This window comes from Mycteria americana, chromosome 6 (assembly GCF_035582795.1).
Source record: "Mycteria americana isolate JAX WOST 10 ecotype Jacksonville Zoo and Gardens chromosome 6, USCA_MyAme_1.0, whole genome shotgun sequence".
NCBI classification, from domain to species: Eukaryota; Metazoa; Chordata; class Aves; order Ciconiiformes; family Ciconiidae; genus Mycteria; species Mycteria americana.
Window position 1 is genome coordinate 57,412,198 of NC_134370.1, and position 12,574 is coordinate 57,424,771.

The 12,574-nt window shown below is 43.4% G+C and overlaps 1 protein-coding gene across 3 annotated transcripts in view; it reads right to left on the reverse strand.

Moving 5' to 3' along the window:
* Positions 1-1,900: 1,900 nt before the first annotated feature.
* Positions 1,901-12,574, reverse strand: part of TNFAIP8L3 (TNF alpha induced protein 8 like 3) — a 49,573-nt gene continuing 38,899 nt past the window's right edge. The window contains exons 2-3 of one of the 3 annotated variants that reach the window (XM_075506063.1): positions 5,954-6,161; positions 1,901-4,961 (exon numbers count right to left, since the gene is read on the reverse strand). In XM_075506063.1, the coding sequence (XP_075362178.1) occupies positions 4,399-4,899 (501 nt within the window). In that variant the 5' untranslated portion in view covers positions 4,900-4,961; positions 5,954-6,161 and the 3' untranslated portion in view covers positions 1,901-4,398. Of the gene's footprint in view, positions 4,962-5,953; positions 6,165-12,574 lie in introns of all 3 variants that reach the window. The other 2 variants (XM_075506062.1, XM_075506064.1) reach the window with 2 other exon arrangements.

Genomic DNA, 12,574 nt, shown 5'->3' on the forward strand with positions numbered 1-12,574 from the left:
TTTTCAGGGAAAGGGAAATAAAGTGTGAAGAAGTAGGCTAGAAGGAAGAGAGCACATAATCCAGTTAGCACAAAGAAGTTTACTTTCAAGACAACCAGAGGCCGGTCAGAGTATACACTGACCTTTCTGAACTGGCAGGTTAACAGCATTTTGGACCAAAACCCTAGGTACCAGGAGATGCCACTGTTTTACTACTCTGTGCCATGGGCAACTTGGAGGTCTGGACATTTTGGAGTCAACAGATAAGTGATTGTATTGGATCCATATTTCAGCTCTTTTGTCGGGTTCTCCCCCGTTACCCCAAGTATTCTCAGACATTTCTAATGAAACAAATACTTTGGTAGGAAAATTGGTGGCAGTGCAACTTGGCAGTATGACGCAGTATGTTTTCCTAAACACAGATCAAATCTCCTATTGTGTTATATTACTTTCTGCTAGGTATTCCCAACCCCTTCTCATCCTGTAAGGACCCAAGAGAATAAATTTGTGTAATGGATGGCACTATCTTGAGGTTTTCCTGTACTTCCAAGTAGCTCAGAAATGACATTGCCTGATGGTTTCTAAATATTGGAAAGGTAGTTATGTCCTATAGAGTCCCACTAGTAGTTTTTCAGCATAAAAAGCCGTATTATCTTTTCTGTGTTGATAAGACTGCGTTGTCTTTTTCTGGCATGGAGGTATGTATCATAGCATGTAAAAATGGAAGTAGACCTGCTTAAGTCATCTGGTTAAGACTTGCATTTGCATTTCTGTTGCTGTGATAAGAGTTAATTGTGCTTTACCTCTTGGTTCTCTTCAGGGTCAGTTATTTATATGCCTTTCTGTGAGAATCTTTCTCCAACACAAATAAGATTACATGTTCGGTGTGAAGTACTGTTCTGTGGTACATGTCCAATTTCATTAGGATGCCAGAAGTGGTTGCTCCCTTGAGAGTTTCTTCAACATTAACATTTTTCTCTTTAACTTCAGGTAATAAAGTTGGCAGTGATGAAACATATAATGGCAGGACACAATATTCTTTGATTCATAAAATGAACCTGACAGCAATGTTTTACCAGCTGTGCAGCTTGAAACACCACTTACGAAGATTGCTTTAAACTTTTGTTTTAAGGTAGTTGGCAGTTTTCTCTTTGTGCCAATCTTTAACTGCTTCCAGCATAATTGCCATGTGAGTGGTTTGCAAATCCTGAGCTCTTTCAGCCAAAACAGTTTGCCTTTTCCGGGAATAAGGATAGGAGAATATACGCTTGCTGCTGTTAAAACATTCTGGTAGGTTTTAGTGTCTCCATGTTTAGGGCAGGGATTTGAAATCTCAGGGATGTGTCTTCTGTCTAACTTCAATCACATTTAGCTAAACTGAGCTAAATACATCACGGAAAACTTGCAAGAAGGTGCTTGGTAGAGAGCTAGATCTTGGCATATTATATCTGCTCTGGCCCTGACACAGGCTGCCTGTGTATCTTCTAGGCACCGCTTAGGCTGAGCCTGGGGAGAGGCTGGTACCTGAAGGCAAGAAGCTTGTGCCATTTCCTCCACATGGCTTGTGAGGGAGTTTCGGAGCCTGGTGACTGAACCGCACTACTAAGCACATTGAGCCAGCATAATTTCTTAGCTCAAGTGCTTGAGAACTTTGTGGAAAAATGGGAATTTCCTTTGCTGCTGATGCACGTTTGTCTTGTGTGTGTGTGTGATGCAACAGAAACGTGTATTTCTAGTTTTCTTGTAAACCCTTAAACTGTCCATCTACCTACCTCCTACATTCACAAAATCTGGTCATCAAAGAGCAAAAGTTGAAGGTGACAAAACTTAGATTACACTAATTCCTTCTTCTTATTGCTTAACTTGCGTTTACATTGGGTGGCAGGATAAATAAAACAAAAGGAAACAAAAAGGTCAGTAATCACACATTTTTAATCCACAAATATGATAATACATCATATACTTAAGGTGACCTGAACATTGCCCATATTTTAGCAATGTTATTACATACCAAGCTACAAGTACAAAAGTAAACAATGAATATACAGGATATGCAAGTATGAGAAATACTTGAAAACATTCTCTTTCCTTAAGGCTACTCAGATTTATAAATAAAACAACAGATGTTCAGCTGGTTTGTCTAATATTGTTCTGAATATTGATACTTGCAACACACAAAAAGAAGGTCACAGATACAGGATATCCCTTTCCTTTGGACATCTTGAATGTTGAATAATCTCTTTTTCTGGCTTTAAAAAAAGAAATTTGTTTGCCACAAGTGAAACAAACACACAAAATCTGACGTGTGCACTGGGACAGGAGTGTTGGATACAATAAATACTGTTCAAAAGCATCAATTGACAAGTACGTGCTTGGAAAAAATGCAGCTAATTGTGCATGTAAATATGGCTCTGCATATGGCTGAACTTGCAACCTCAAATGTTGGTATTTCACTACTGTGCTGTGTTGCAAAGGAATTGTCCACTTTCATTGCTACTAAATATACTTTTTATGGTTAAAGGAAATATGTGAGGAAAATGACATCATTACAAACTGCACTATAATGTGCTGCCATTTTTACTGTGCTTTGAAATGAGTTGTTCTGGGAACAGATAATCCATCTACCACAACCGTAGTGAATGTGTGAACTGGGTATGTGTATTCTCAACTGTATAAAGGCGTGATAGTCAAAATTGTTGTTGCAAGAGATACAATATAGTTATCTTGAGGTGAGGAAAGACAGAAGAAGAATAATAAAATTTTGAACACTTTTCTCTACCACCATACCATTTAAGAATTTAAATGAGAAACAGAAATTTTTCTTATCCTAAAGTAACAAGTGATCACACCGGAAGTTTTCCTTAGAGAAGGAATGGCTTTCAAATATATTTTCTTGTCTTTGTCAATTTTCAAGTACATGCATCACTATTATAGTATACGTGATATGGAAGGTGTTACCTGCAGATAAGGGGATTGTCTGCTAAAAGGAGATGGTACATGGCACTGAAGTGTCAGTACATAGAGGTGAGTCTGGAGGATAAGATGTAGAGAGCAAGGAGAGGAGAGATTTCCGAACATACTTCCTTTACTTAGGGTCAGCCAGCACCTTCCACCTAGCTGCAAGATTCTGCAAGTGGCAAGCTGGTGTATCTGCTCTGCTCCCATTCTCCCTTAATCCTAACAAAACTGTACAGAAACCGGTATTTCATTGCAAAATGTTTTCAGTTTGAAGACACTATATATTTTGTTTAAAAAAGAAAAAAGTAACTGAAAACATTCTGAACAAGTCAGTCAGTCATGAAGCTCACCAGAGTCACTGAGATTGTTCTCTTAAGACTACTGTGGATATACTACACTTAGATGGCACCGCAAGCATAGCGGATGGGCTTCCTTTTTTATCACACTTCTGTTTTACTGTAGGCACAAATTAACATAATTGACACATTAAACTGAGAGTTTTATCTAGGCTGAATATTTTGAGGATAGGGGATGTAAACGTCGCTTTATAGCTCCCTTGATGTCTTAGTCGTGCTCCTCTTCACAAGTGCGATTTCAAAATCTCCACAAAGAATATTTTGTTCTGGCAGGCAAAACAGTAAGAGCACAAAGAGCAGCACAACCTTCAGCCTAAACTCATCTGATGTTACCAAATACGCAAACCCTGAGAGCGGGGAAACTGATGTACTACTTTATCTTGTTTTCTGGTTACCTTTGAGCTTGAACCACTGAGCTGCTTTTCAAAATTAAAATGGAACTGTCTCTCTGTTATTAGCAGGTATAAAACAAAACTCATGAAGATACTGCTTCAGAGAGCAGCTCTTTAAATTTTCTCCCACTTCTACTCAGTTTCTATTATTTGTTATTCCCCTATTAGACTTAAATACTATGTAAAATGAGAGGTGCCTTCTCATATTGATTCCTGATCCTTTTGAAAGGAGTGAGCTTAATCCATTAGAGCCCTACTTTCTGTCTAAGCTTTTTCAATTAGCATGGGAATAATAAAAACATACGCACCAAGGGCAGCCTGGGGGTGAATTCCATGCGTTGCTCATTTGCCTTCACCTGTCTATTTTTACATAGCCATGCATCTGAATTTACTTTCTTTCCACATGTTCAGCCTTGAACACAAAGCCAGTAAGATCATGGCGTTTAGCAATATGTTTCTGAACAATATGTATCGGCAGCCTTGTTCACTCCGCTCCTTGGAAAAGACTGAATTATCTGAACAAAACGTTAAAATTGATAGCTTTCTGATTTAAGTTTTCCACTTCATCACGAGCCTGGTGAGCACTTTCTGGGCCCTGCTGGAGACTGTAGTAAGAGACCAGTAGGAAGGAAGCTCGCTTGCTCACCATGGCACATGAAGGGTGGCCAGTTCTAGAGAAGTTTTTGGTTGGTTTCTTGTTTTTGAGCGTTGTTTCAAAGGACCTTCTCATCAAGTAGTTTGTTGATGCCATCGCAGATCTTTTTGAGGTATGGCCGACAATCCCCATCAAGACTGTACAGGGCAGTTAGAAATTCCACATCCGCAAAGTGATTGAAGACATGGTTGATGCGCCCGTGGGATCTCGGTGTCAGGTGTCGATCTACTAGTTCATGCACAAGGTCTTTACATTCATTCAGAAGTTCTGCGAGAACATTTCTGTCAAAAGTGTACTCTACCTCGTAGAAACTGACAATTGTCATGGCAGTTTGGTTCAGCTTCTTCCTGAACTTGTCTACGATTTCCAGCTCTTCTTGGTTGAACTGATTATTTCGATAGAGGATCCCAATTTTTATTGCCACTTTGATCAGGTCTTTCATAATTTTATGGGCTTCCTTTTTGTTTCTTGTGTGCTCTTTTGTTACTTTGTACAGCTCATCGAAGATTTCGCTGCTTGTGTCATCGATTAGCATGTTAGCCATGGTTTTGGTCGCCATTTTACTCAGGATCTTTTTCTGGGCTTGCAGTGCGAGATTCTTAGAACTGAAACAATCGGGACCTGTTTCGGGGTAGCAGAGAAGAGGGAATATGTTAATTTTATTTGGTGAATAATTTTCACAATCAGTTAAGAGAAGTAGTACCTATGTGCTTAACTGAGACATTACACGTATCACTGATCATAACATATTGTCGTGATTGCAATAATGGGAACGCTTCCGACACTGTATTTCCAGGTATCCTTGCTGTCTCGGACATCCGTTTCAGGTCTTGCTGTTACTGAGGTTTTTTGCTTACAAATTAAGAACAGAATGTTCTGGCAGGGGATATCTATGCTGGTTCTTTGCTAGTCTTTTAATTTTGCAGATCAATATTAAAGCTTTCTTGGCAGACAGATCCACTGAGATGTTGTGGTCGAACCAATACATAAGCTATCAGAGATGAGCAAAATGAGATACTGACAACTAAATACATGAACCTGAAAGAATTATACTTTTGGTCATTGGGAGGCACTGTTGTTCCACGGTTAGACTAAGCAGCATCTCAGACAAGGGCTAATAAAGCACATTCTTAAGTGTGGATTTATTTTGCTTTAATCTCTAGTAAAGATGCCTTTCCCGTTTGTTACCAATTTGCAAAATTATAGAATGTGATTTTTGTCAAACGTTGGTGCTTCAGTGCATGCGGTTCCTGCCACATGAAAATACCTGAGCTGTTTGTTCTACATTTATCAAACAAGTATCTTTGATTTTTTATCTTTTACCCATCTGTGCAAGTTTCACTCAGCATAGCACCTGAGCATTTGGCTGCTCCTGCTAGACTTTATCCAATGAGCTTCCATAATTATTGGTAGAGATTATTTTGACCTTCCTCTGTTTTTCAAGTTAATGTTGGTTTTTAACTAACCCTATGTGGACAAAGTAAAGGAAATGGAAAAACTTCATATGAAATAATCATCCAGTTTAATACTGGGGTAGTGAAGTTTCTGTTGGATCAAAGGGTATTTTATCATTGTAGCAAAAGGGTGATGAGTGTGTGTATACTCAGGCTTACAGCCAGGGAGGTGAGTGCCGAGCGCGGGCAGAGTGGCCTCTCTGGTACGAGACGCCTTCCTTGCCTTCCCCTCGTGTCTCCTCTTGTATTTGCTCACGAAAAGGAGATGCCCGTCTTTCCCTGCCAGCTGGGGACCGTGCTTTGCTCACGGGGAGACCACAGCCTTGGCTGATGCAAGGGGGATGGAGGTAACCGTGTCCTTCACCAGCTGCTGGGGAATGAAACCACTAAGAGATTAAAAATAATAAAAATCAAAGTTTCCAGTGCTGATTTGATTTTGGAGCCTGAGTGGGTCTTAGGCTGGTTGGGTGAGCTCCGGAGGGCCTTTCCAGCCTTCAGCACGTGAATGCTCAGCCAAGACAACCATGCTGTCACTCCGTTGCACAGCCATCATCTGTCGTGTTTGTGGTGCGGTCTGGTCCACGGCCTCGCTCACGCTGCCGTGGGTTCACCGCAGCCTCTCCTTCCTCCCTGTGCTCCCTACGTCCTCGCGTGAGGCAAAAGGGGTGCTGGGTGCCAGTGCTCACTTTGAATAAATAGCACTCTGAATTTAAACGGTCTTCTGTTTAAATCCTATTTTTCAAGTTAGCTAGAATATTAAAGTTGTCATCTTTCTTTGTGTGCTACAGCTGTACTACTGAGCAATATGAAAGAGTAACATTTAATTTCAGCTGAACCACCACCTGGAAAAAATAATTCAATGTGCTTAAAAGAATTGCCTGTCATTTGGAGAGAAAATTGTGGGGCTGAGTTGCTGACTGGAGGAAATAGAAAAACTGTGATTTAATCTAGAAATGATAAAACCAGGATGAAAGCATTCTTTCACTTAGCAGTATGTGGGTATATATAAATAGTATCCGTGATGAATAATTATGTGCATTTGACACAGTAAAATGGAAGATTAATATTAGTGTCTGTTTCTGTAGTAAGTGTTTGCTATTAATCAAGTGGACACAGTTGTTCAGTATCTGTTTTGATCAATAACTGAAAATAATTGCAGTAGATTTTTAGAATGTTGATTTTACTAACGTTCATGACACTTTAGCCTCCGTGTCATTTTCACCAGGGGAGAGCCCAGCTGGCTCCCGCCGTGCTCAGCTCTGCTGCAGGAGAGAGCTTTGCAGAGTCGTTGCCATTCTGTAGCCAAAGCAAAGCCTGCAGTCGTGGCGTGCAGAAAGGTGGCTAGCAAAGGACGGTGTCCCCCACGGCATGCCCTGTGTCTCTGTTACGCCAGCGCATCTGTGGGAGAGCCAGGACCAGCACAACCACCAGCACGTTCTCAAACATACATGCATGCAGCTGCCCTCCCATCTATGTGATTTCTGAGAGATAAAATTCAATGCTAAATTAGCACATAAAAGCTTCTAATAAACTTATCAGAAGTGAGGTTTGTCTGGCACAAAAAAAAGTGGCTCCGGGATATGTTCCTGTATTCAAAGCCCTGGCCCTCATCCACAAAACCGAACAGAGTGCGATCTTCAAAGATGGGTTTCTTCCCCCACGGCACCCCTGGGTTTGGTACCTCAAATGATGGTAACACAGCTCCTCGTGAAAGGTGCAAGCTATGAAATGGGCAGTGCAGCCAGAGAGCGTCAGGCTGAGTTTAACTGAATGATAAGGCTGGATCGTTTTTCCATGGCAGGTCCCAAGTGTGGGATCTGCTATTTAACAGCATGAGACTGAGCTCCTTCTCATCTTTCTCAAAATAAAATAATCTGTTATTACATTGGAGTTGCTAAACTTTCCTCTAGAAGCTGTATTCCCCTTTCCTCCAGGATTTCCTTTACCAGGCCCTCATGCTATATCCTCCTCTTCCTCTCATACCTCTTGCTCTCTTGCTCCTGCTCAAACCAGGACCTCAGTTTCATGCCTCCTGTCCCTGCCGTGGCCCCCTTCACCACTTCGTGCTCCTGTCTCTCCAGCCTGTCTCACTGTGGCATCTCTAGCACCTAAGCCGTGCCAGCCACGAGTGCTCGGAGCCCTCAGAAACCAGGCAGATCCAAATACTTTGTGCACACTCTTCTCCCCTGCCTTCTTCCGTGATTTGTGCTGCTCTGTGTATCGTAAAATGTGTAATAGCTAGTAATTGGCTTCACTATCGTGACTGCCATGTGGTCTCTCCCAGTCAACTGTACCAAGCAGACAAGGTCCCAGTGGGGAAGCGCAGTGCTTGTGCATCTGTAGCATACCGTGGTGCTCTTTGTTAAATACAGAAGCCGTAGCCTGCTGCCGCAGTCCCTCCACGTCAGGGAACGGCTGGAAGCCCAGGGAGGAGGACAACTGGTGCATCCCAGCTGCACCAGCAAGCCGCCAGCCTGGCCGCTGGGATCGGCGCTCTGCAGAGCCTCAGCCCGTGGTGGCCACCTGCCCGAGCGCCCGCTGGTGGAGTGGGACAACGTGTGTGCCATGAGGATGAGGCAGACAACAGTCAGCAGCCCATTTGCGCAGCCTAGGCAATGGCGTGGGGGCTGTTTGCCAAGGGGTACGCTCGACTTGCTTAAATTCAGAGCGTGCGCCGTTTTACAGCATATGTATCCTGGAAGGTGTGAGAGAGACTGGATTGATTGGATTCCTGCCTCCAAAATCACATAGTGCTCAGACACCAAGTGACGCCTTGCCTTTCAAAGATCACAAGTGGTTAGCCACGTGACTAAATTCAGGCTTTCATGGGGACTGCAGGTTTACTGTGGCAGTCTTTTCTTACTGCAGCACATTGCTCATTACACAAAATACATCATCTTTGCCTCTTAACGTACAGCGATTCTATTTTCTGCTTTCTTTCATACAGCCAAACAAATCAGCAACAACATTATAGATGCTATTAGCTTTCAGGAACACTACACCGAAGCTAAAAAAGAAAAACCAACCTCCGAGCATACTGCTTTGCTGGGTAATGATTAGCTTCCATAATAGAAAGTCTGACGTCTTAGTTTTTACTAAAGTAAGGAGCAGTTCTGCCTTCAGATCTGCTCTCTGCCCCTCTCTCTCTCTGTCATCTAGAGAGTTGTGTATGATAAAAGCTATTCAAAAAGCCCCACGCGATAGGATTAATCCCACAGCAATCTTCCACCCTTCAAACAAGGCCTGTATTTCCACCGCTGTCATACCCAGAGAGGGAGTGGTGCCCGCCCAGCTGCAGGCGGGAGGAAGGGCAGAGGCTCCCCGGGCCCGGCCGTCCTGCGGTCGGGGTGCTACACCGCTCCCCACCAGCGGCCCAGCTGCTGGCACGCGGTGCTGAACATGACAAAGATGTCTCACATCCACTAAGTCCTTAATAATAGGATTGCTTAATAACAGAGTTGCTTAATAACAGAAGTGTGGAGAAAGTTTGGCGACTCTAGAGAGTTGATGTAAGAGGTTTATATTTTAAGAGTTTTTGAGACTAAAATGCAAGAGCATCTGTAATATTCTCGAAATATTTTGATTCCAGATGGCTGTACCAAGTACAAAATGATTGGAACTAAATGCTCAGCAATACTATTTTCATGTAAATATCCATTCAGCCGCTCTGTACAAAACACACGGCAGAACCAGTGAACCAGAACGTGCTCCCACTATGCCCAGGAGAGAGCATGGTCAACGTTTTCTGAAAGCAATTACGCAGACGTGGAAACAAACCCATGAATCCATTTCCCTCCCAGTTGGCCGCTTCTTAGTCAAAGCCTTAATAAAGTTCTGCGGCCAGGATATTTTCTCCCCCAGCAAAGGGCTGAAAGGCGTGTTGAAGCGAGCTCTGGAGGGAGCGCTGCTTCGCAGGTAAAAATGGACAGAGTAGGAGTTAATGTGCAGAGTTTCTGCGGAGTTTGCCCAGTGCATTTTTAATTGTATTAGCAGGCTTGCTTGGAGAGAAGGGAGGCAAAGCAATTTCTTTGGTTTTGTCACACCTGTGGAGTTACGTCTGACGCTGGGAGTTGTTACTGTAGTGCTGCAGCTTGTACTAGCTAGTCAATGACCTCAGCCATTGACTTCACCTGGTCTGAAGTGAATCACACTTGGAGCCGTGGGCCTTGTCTCCCACTGACACTGGGAGCGTAACCCCAGCTCCCAGCAGTTGGTGGTGGGCTGTGTTTTCAAGGCACCGCCAAGCAATGCACGTGTGGGGGGCACTGAGTTAGCTCGAGAGCATCCTGGAGAGGTGAATTGAGCTGCTGAAAGTTAAAGGACTGAGCTAAAAACACGAAAAGGCTGCGGGACTGCAGTGGGCTCTTGCAGCCTGGCAGGAACGGGAGGTGATGGGAATCAGAAAAGGTCCCTGCATCTGCACTCCAGCTGTACTGTAAGTAAAGGGCTGAATCGTAACTGAACAAGAGGGAAATACAGAGGAAAGTAAAGATGATGAAGAGGCTGAAATATTTTTAATACTCCTGAATCCTCAATTTTCAAATGCAGCGCAGCCTCTGCAGCACAAGACAGGCTTTAAGGAGTCAGCAATGCTGCTGCAAATGCGGGCATCCCTCCAGCCGCTAGCAGTTGCTCGGGCTTGTGGGAGGTGGACTAAGCCAAGGGACAGGCACACTCTTAGAGTGTGCTACAGTATGAGATAGCTGGGTTGTGAAAATTGTTGTAGGAATGTGCTGTTTTAATGGTTTGTGTGACCCAGTTTGAATGCATCTGTGTATTTTAACCTAGTGACATACATGCCCCTGAGCCTGGAGAGCCCGGGAATGGCAATGAGAGGGAATGAGGCAGCCGTATCATAAAGCTCTTGCAGAGAGTTCAATGAGCAGTGGCTATCTGAATGGTTAATCCAGCGTTGCTACTGGTGTTGATGTATCGTTTACTGGGCTGGCAGCTTGTTTCATTATAACCTGCAGTTACCTGTAATGTCTCTTTTTCCTGACATAAATAGCTAAGAAAGCATAAATAACCTTTGAGGAAAATAAGAGCAGGGAGTTTTATTAAGCTGTTATGTAAAGCTATAAGGACAAGAAAAAGCTAGTGCAGATTTGGAAAGGAGAATGTAGAGAAACAAACAACAAAAACATCTAGTTGCTTAATTTGCAGCATTCAGGCAAAATGTTTAGTGGTAATGAGCTGCGAACTTGTGTGTTTTATTTATCCTTTAAGTATCACTTACATGCTATAAGATTGGTTGGAAAAGTGAACTGCAGAATTCAGATTTCAAAATAGCTCTAAAAGCATACAGGAAAAAAAAGTGCCCTAAAAGCACTTCTCCTATAGTATTTTAGTACCGAGCAGCCAGGGAGCTAGCTGTAAGCGTGTGTATTACTCTTGGACAGCTACAGGATCACTGCAGAAGAAACATTCAGTGTTTCCAGTAACTTTAAGCCAAGAAATCCAATAGACCAGATGGAATATATCAGCTTTCAGGGAGGGCCAATTTAAACATGTGTAAGCACCAGGGGCCCAGCACTCAAACTTTTAACACTTCTAAATTGTTACTATGATCATAAAAGGGTTGCTCATTTCCGTAGTGGAACAGGAGATTACAGACTGATAATTATATGATCCTGGGAGAACGTACCAGTATCGAAACGTCTGAAGGCAAAACTTGGACGTGCTGGAAATGGCAGCAACAGCCCTGTACAGAGGGATCATGTTTGAATGGAAAAAAGAAAAAAGACTGTTTTTCTTTTCAGTGCTTTATACGAGCAGCAATTGTGCTGCAAAAAAAGCACTGTCTGGGAATCTAGCGACTGGAGATTCCTAAGGGTAGTCTTATTGCAGCAGCTGGCTTATATTTGGCGTTTACTTTATTAATAATATATTGCTGCTACATACTGGAGCATGCCTTTCAATACCTGGCAGAGGTGGTGGTAGGCTGGGGAGCCCCTTCTGTGAAGAGAAGAGGAGCAATGCAGAACGAGCAGTTAAACTGTTGTCCTCGTCTCGGTAACGCCTCCAGAGACGATACCCAGGGGGAGAGGAGCTCAGCTGTGGTTTCCATCAGCTCTGCTGGAGTTGCCAAGAAAGGGGCTGGCTAAGCTTTTCTCCGGCTACCCCCAGTAGCTGGCTGGGAATTGAACTACACCGCTGTATTCTCCTGTGTCTAAAAGCAGTAGCTGGCAAGCTGTGTCTGGGTAACAGCACTGTCCTGTGGCTGAAACTGGCCCGTGGTGTGGAAACCTTCACAAGAGCTCCCTTGATTATGTGGCACAGCTGACACGGTGCTATGATTTTGTATGGCTGCTATTTGACATTACAGATGAGACAACATAGTCATATCCTGAAAACTCGCATCCAGCTTGTGAGAGGAAACCACTCCCTGACAAAAGGGCTCACTGAGGACCATCTCCATGCGCCGTGTCCTTGCGCCACAAATCAAACGGACGTACCAGACAGCAACTGCTTTGCTAACACCCGGCCCTCGGGTCTAGCCTGCCAAGTACGAGCCTGGCACACGCAAGCAGCAAAGTCACCTCTCTGAAAGCTCTTAATTTTTTTAATCCGATAACTTATATCGGAGCCAAACCCTAAGCCAGGCTGAAGCACAGAAAATGGTATCTTTGAAGAGTGACTTTCAAGTGTTCCGTTTTAACTTTGCACCACCCATTTTGTAGCGTGCAGGGCAGCTCTGCCAAGGCAGCAAACACATCTGGTTAACTTTTGGCAATTGGTGGCAGGTGTAAACAACGCAGAGCTTGCTTACACAGCACCCCG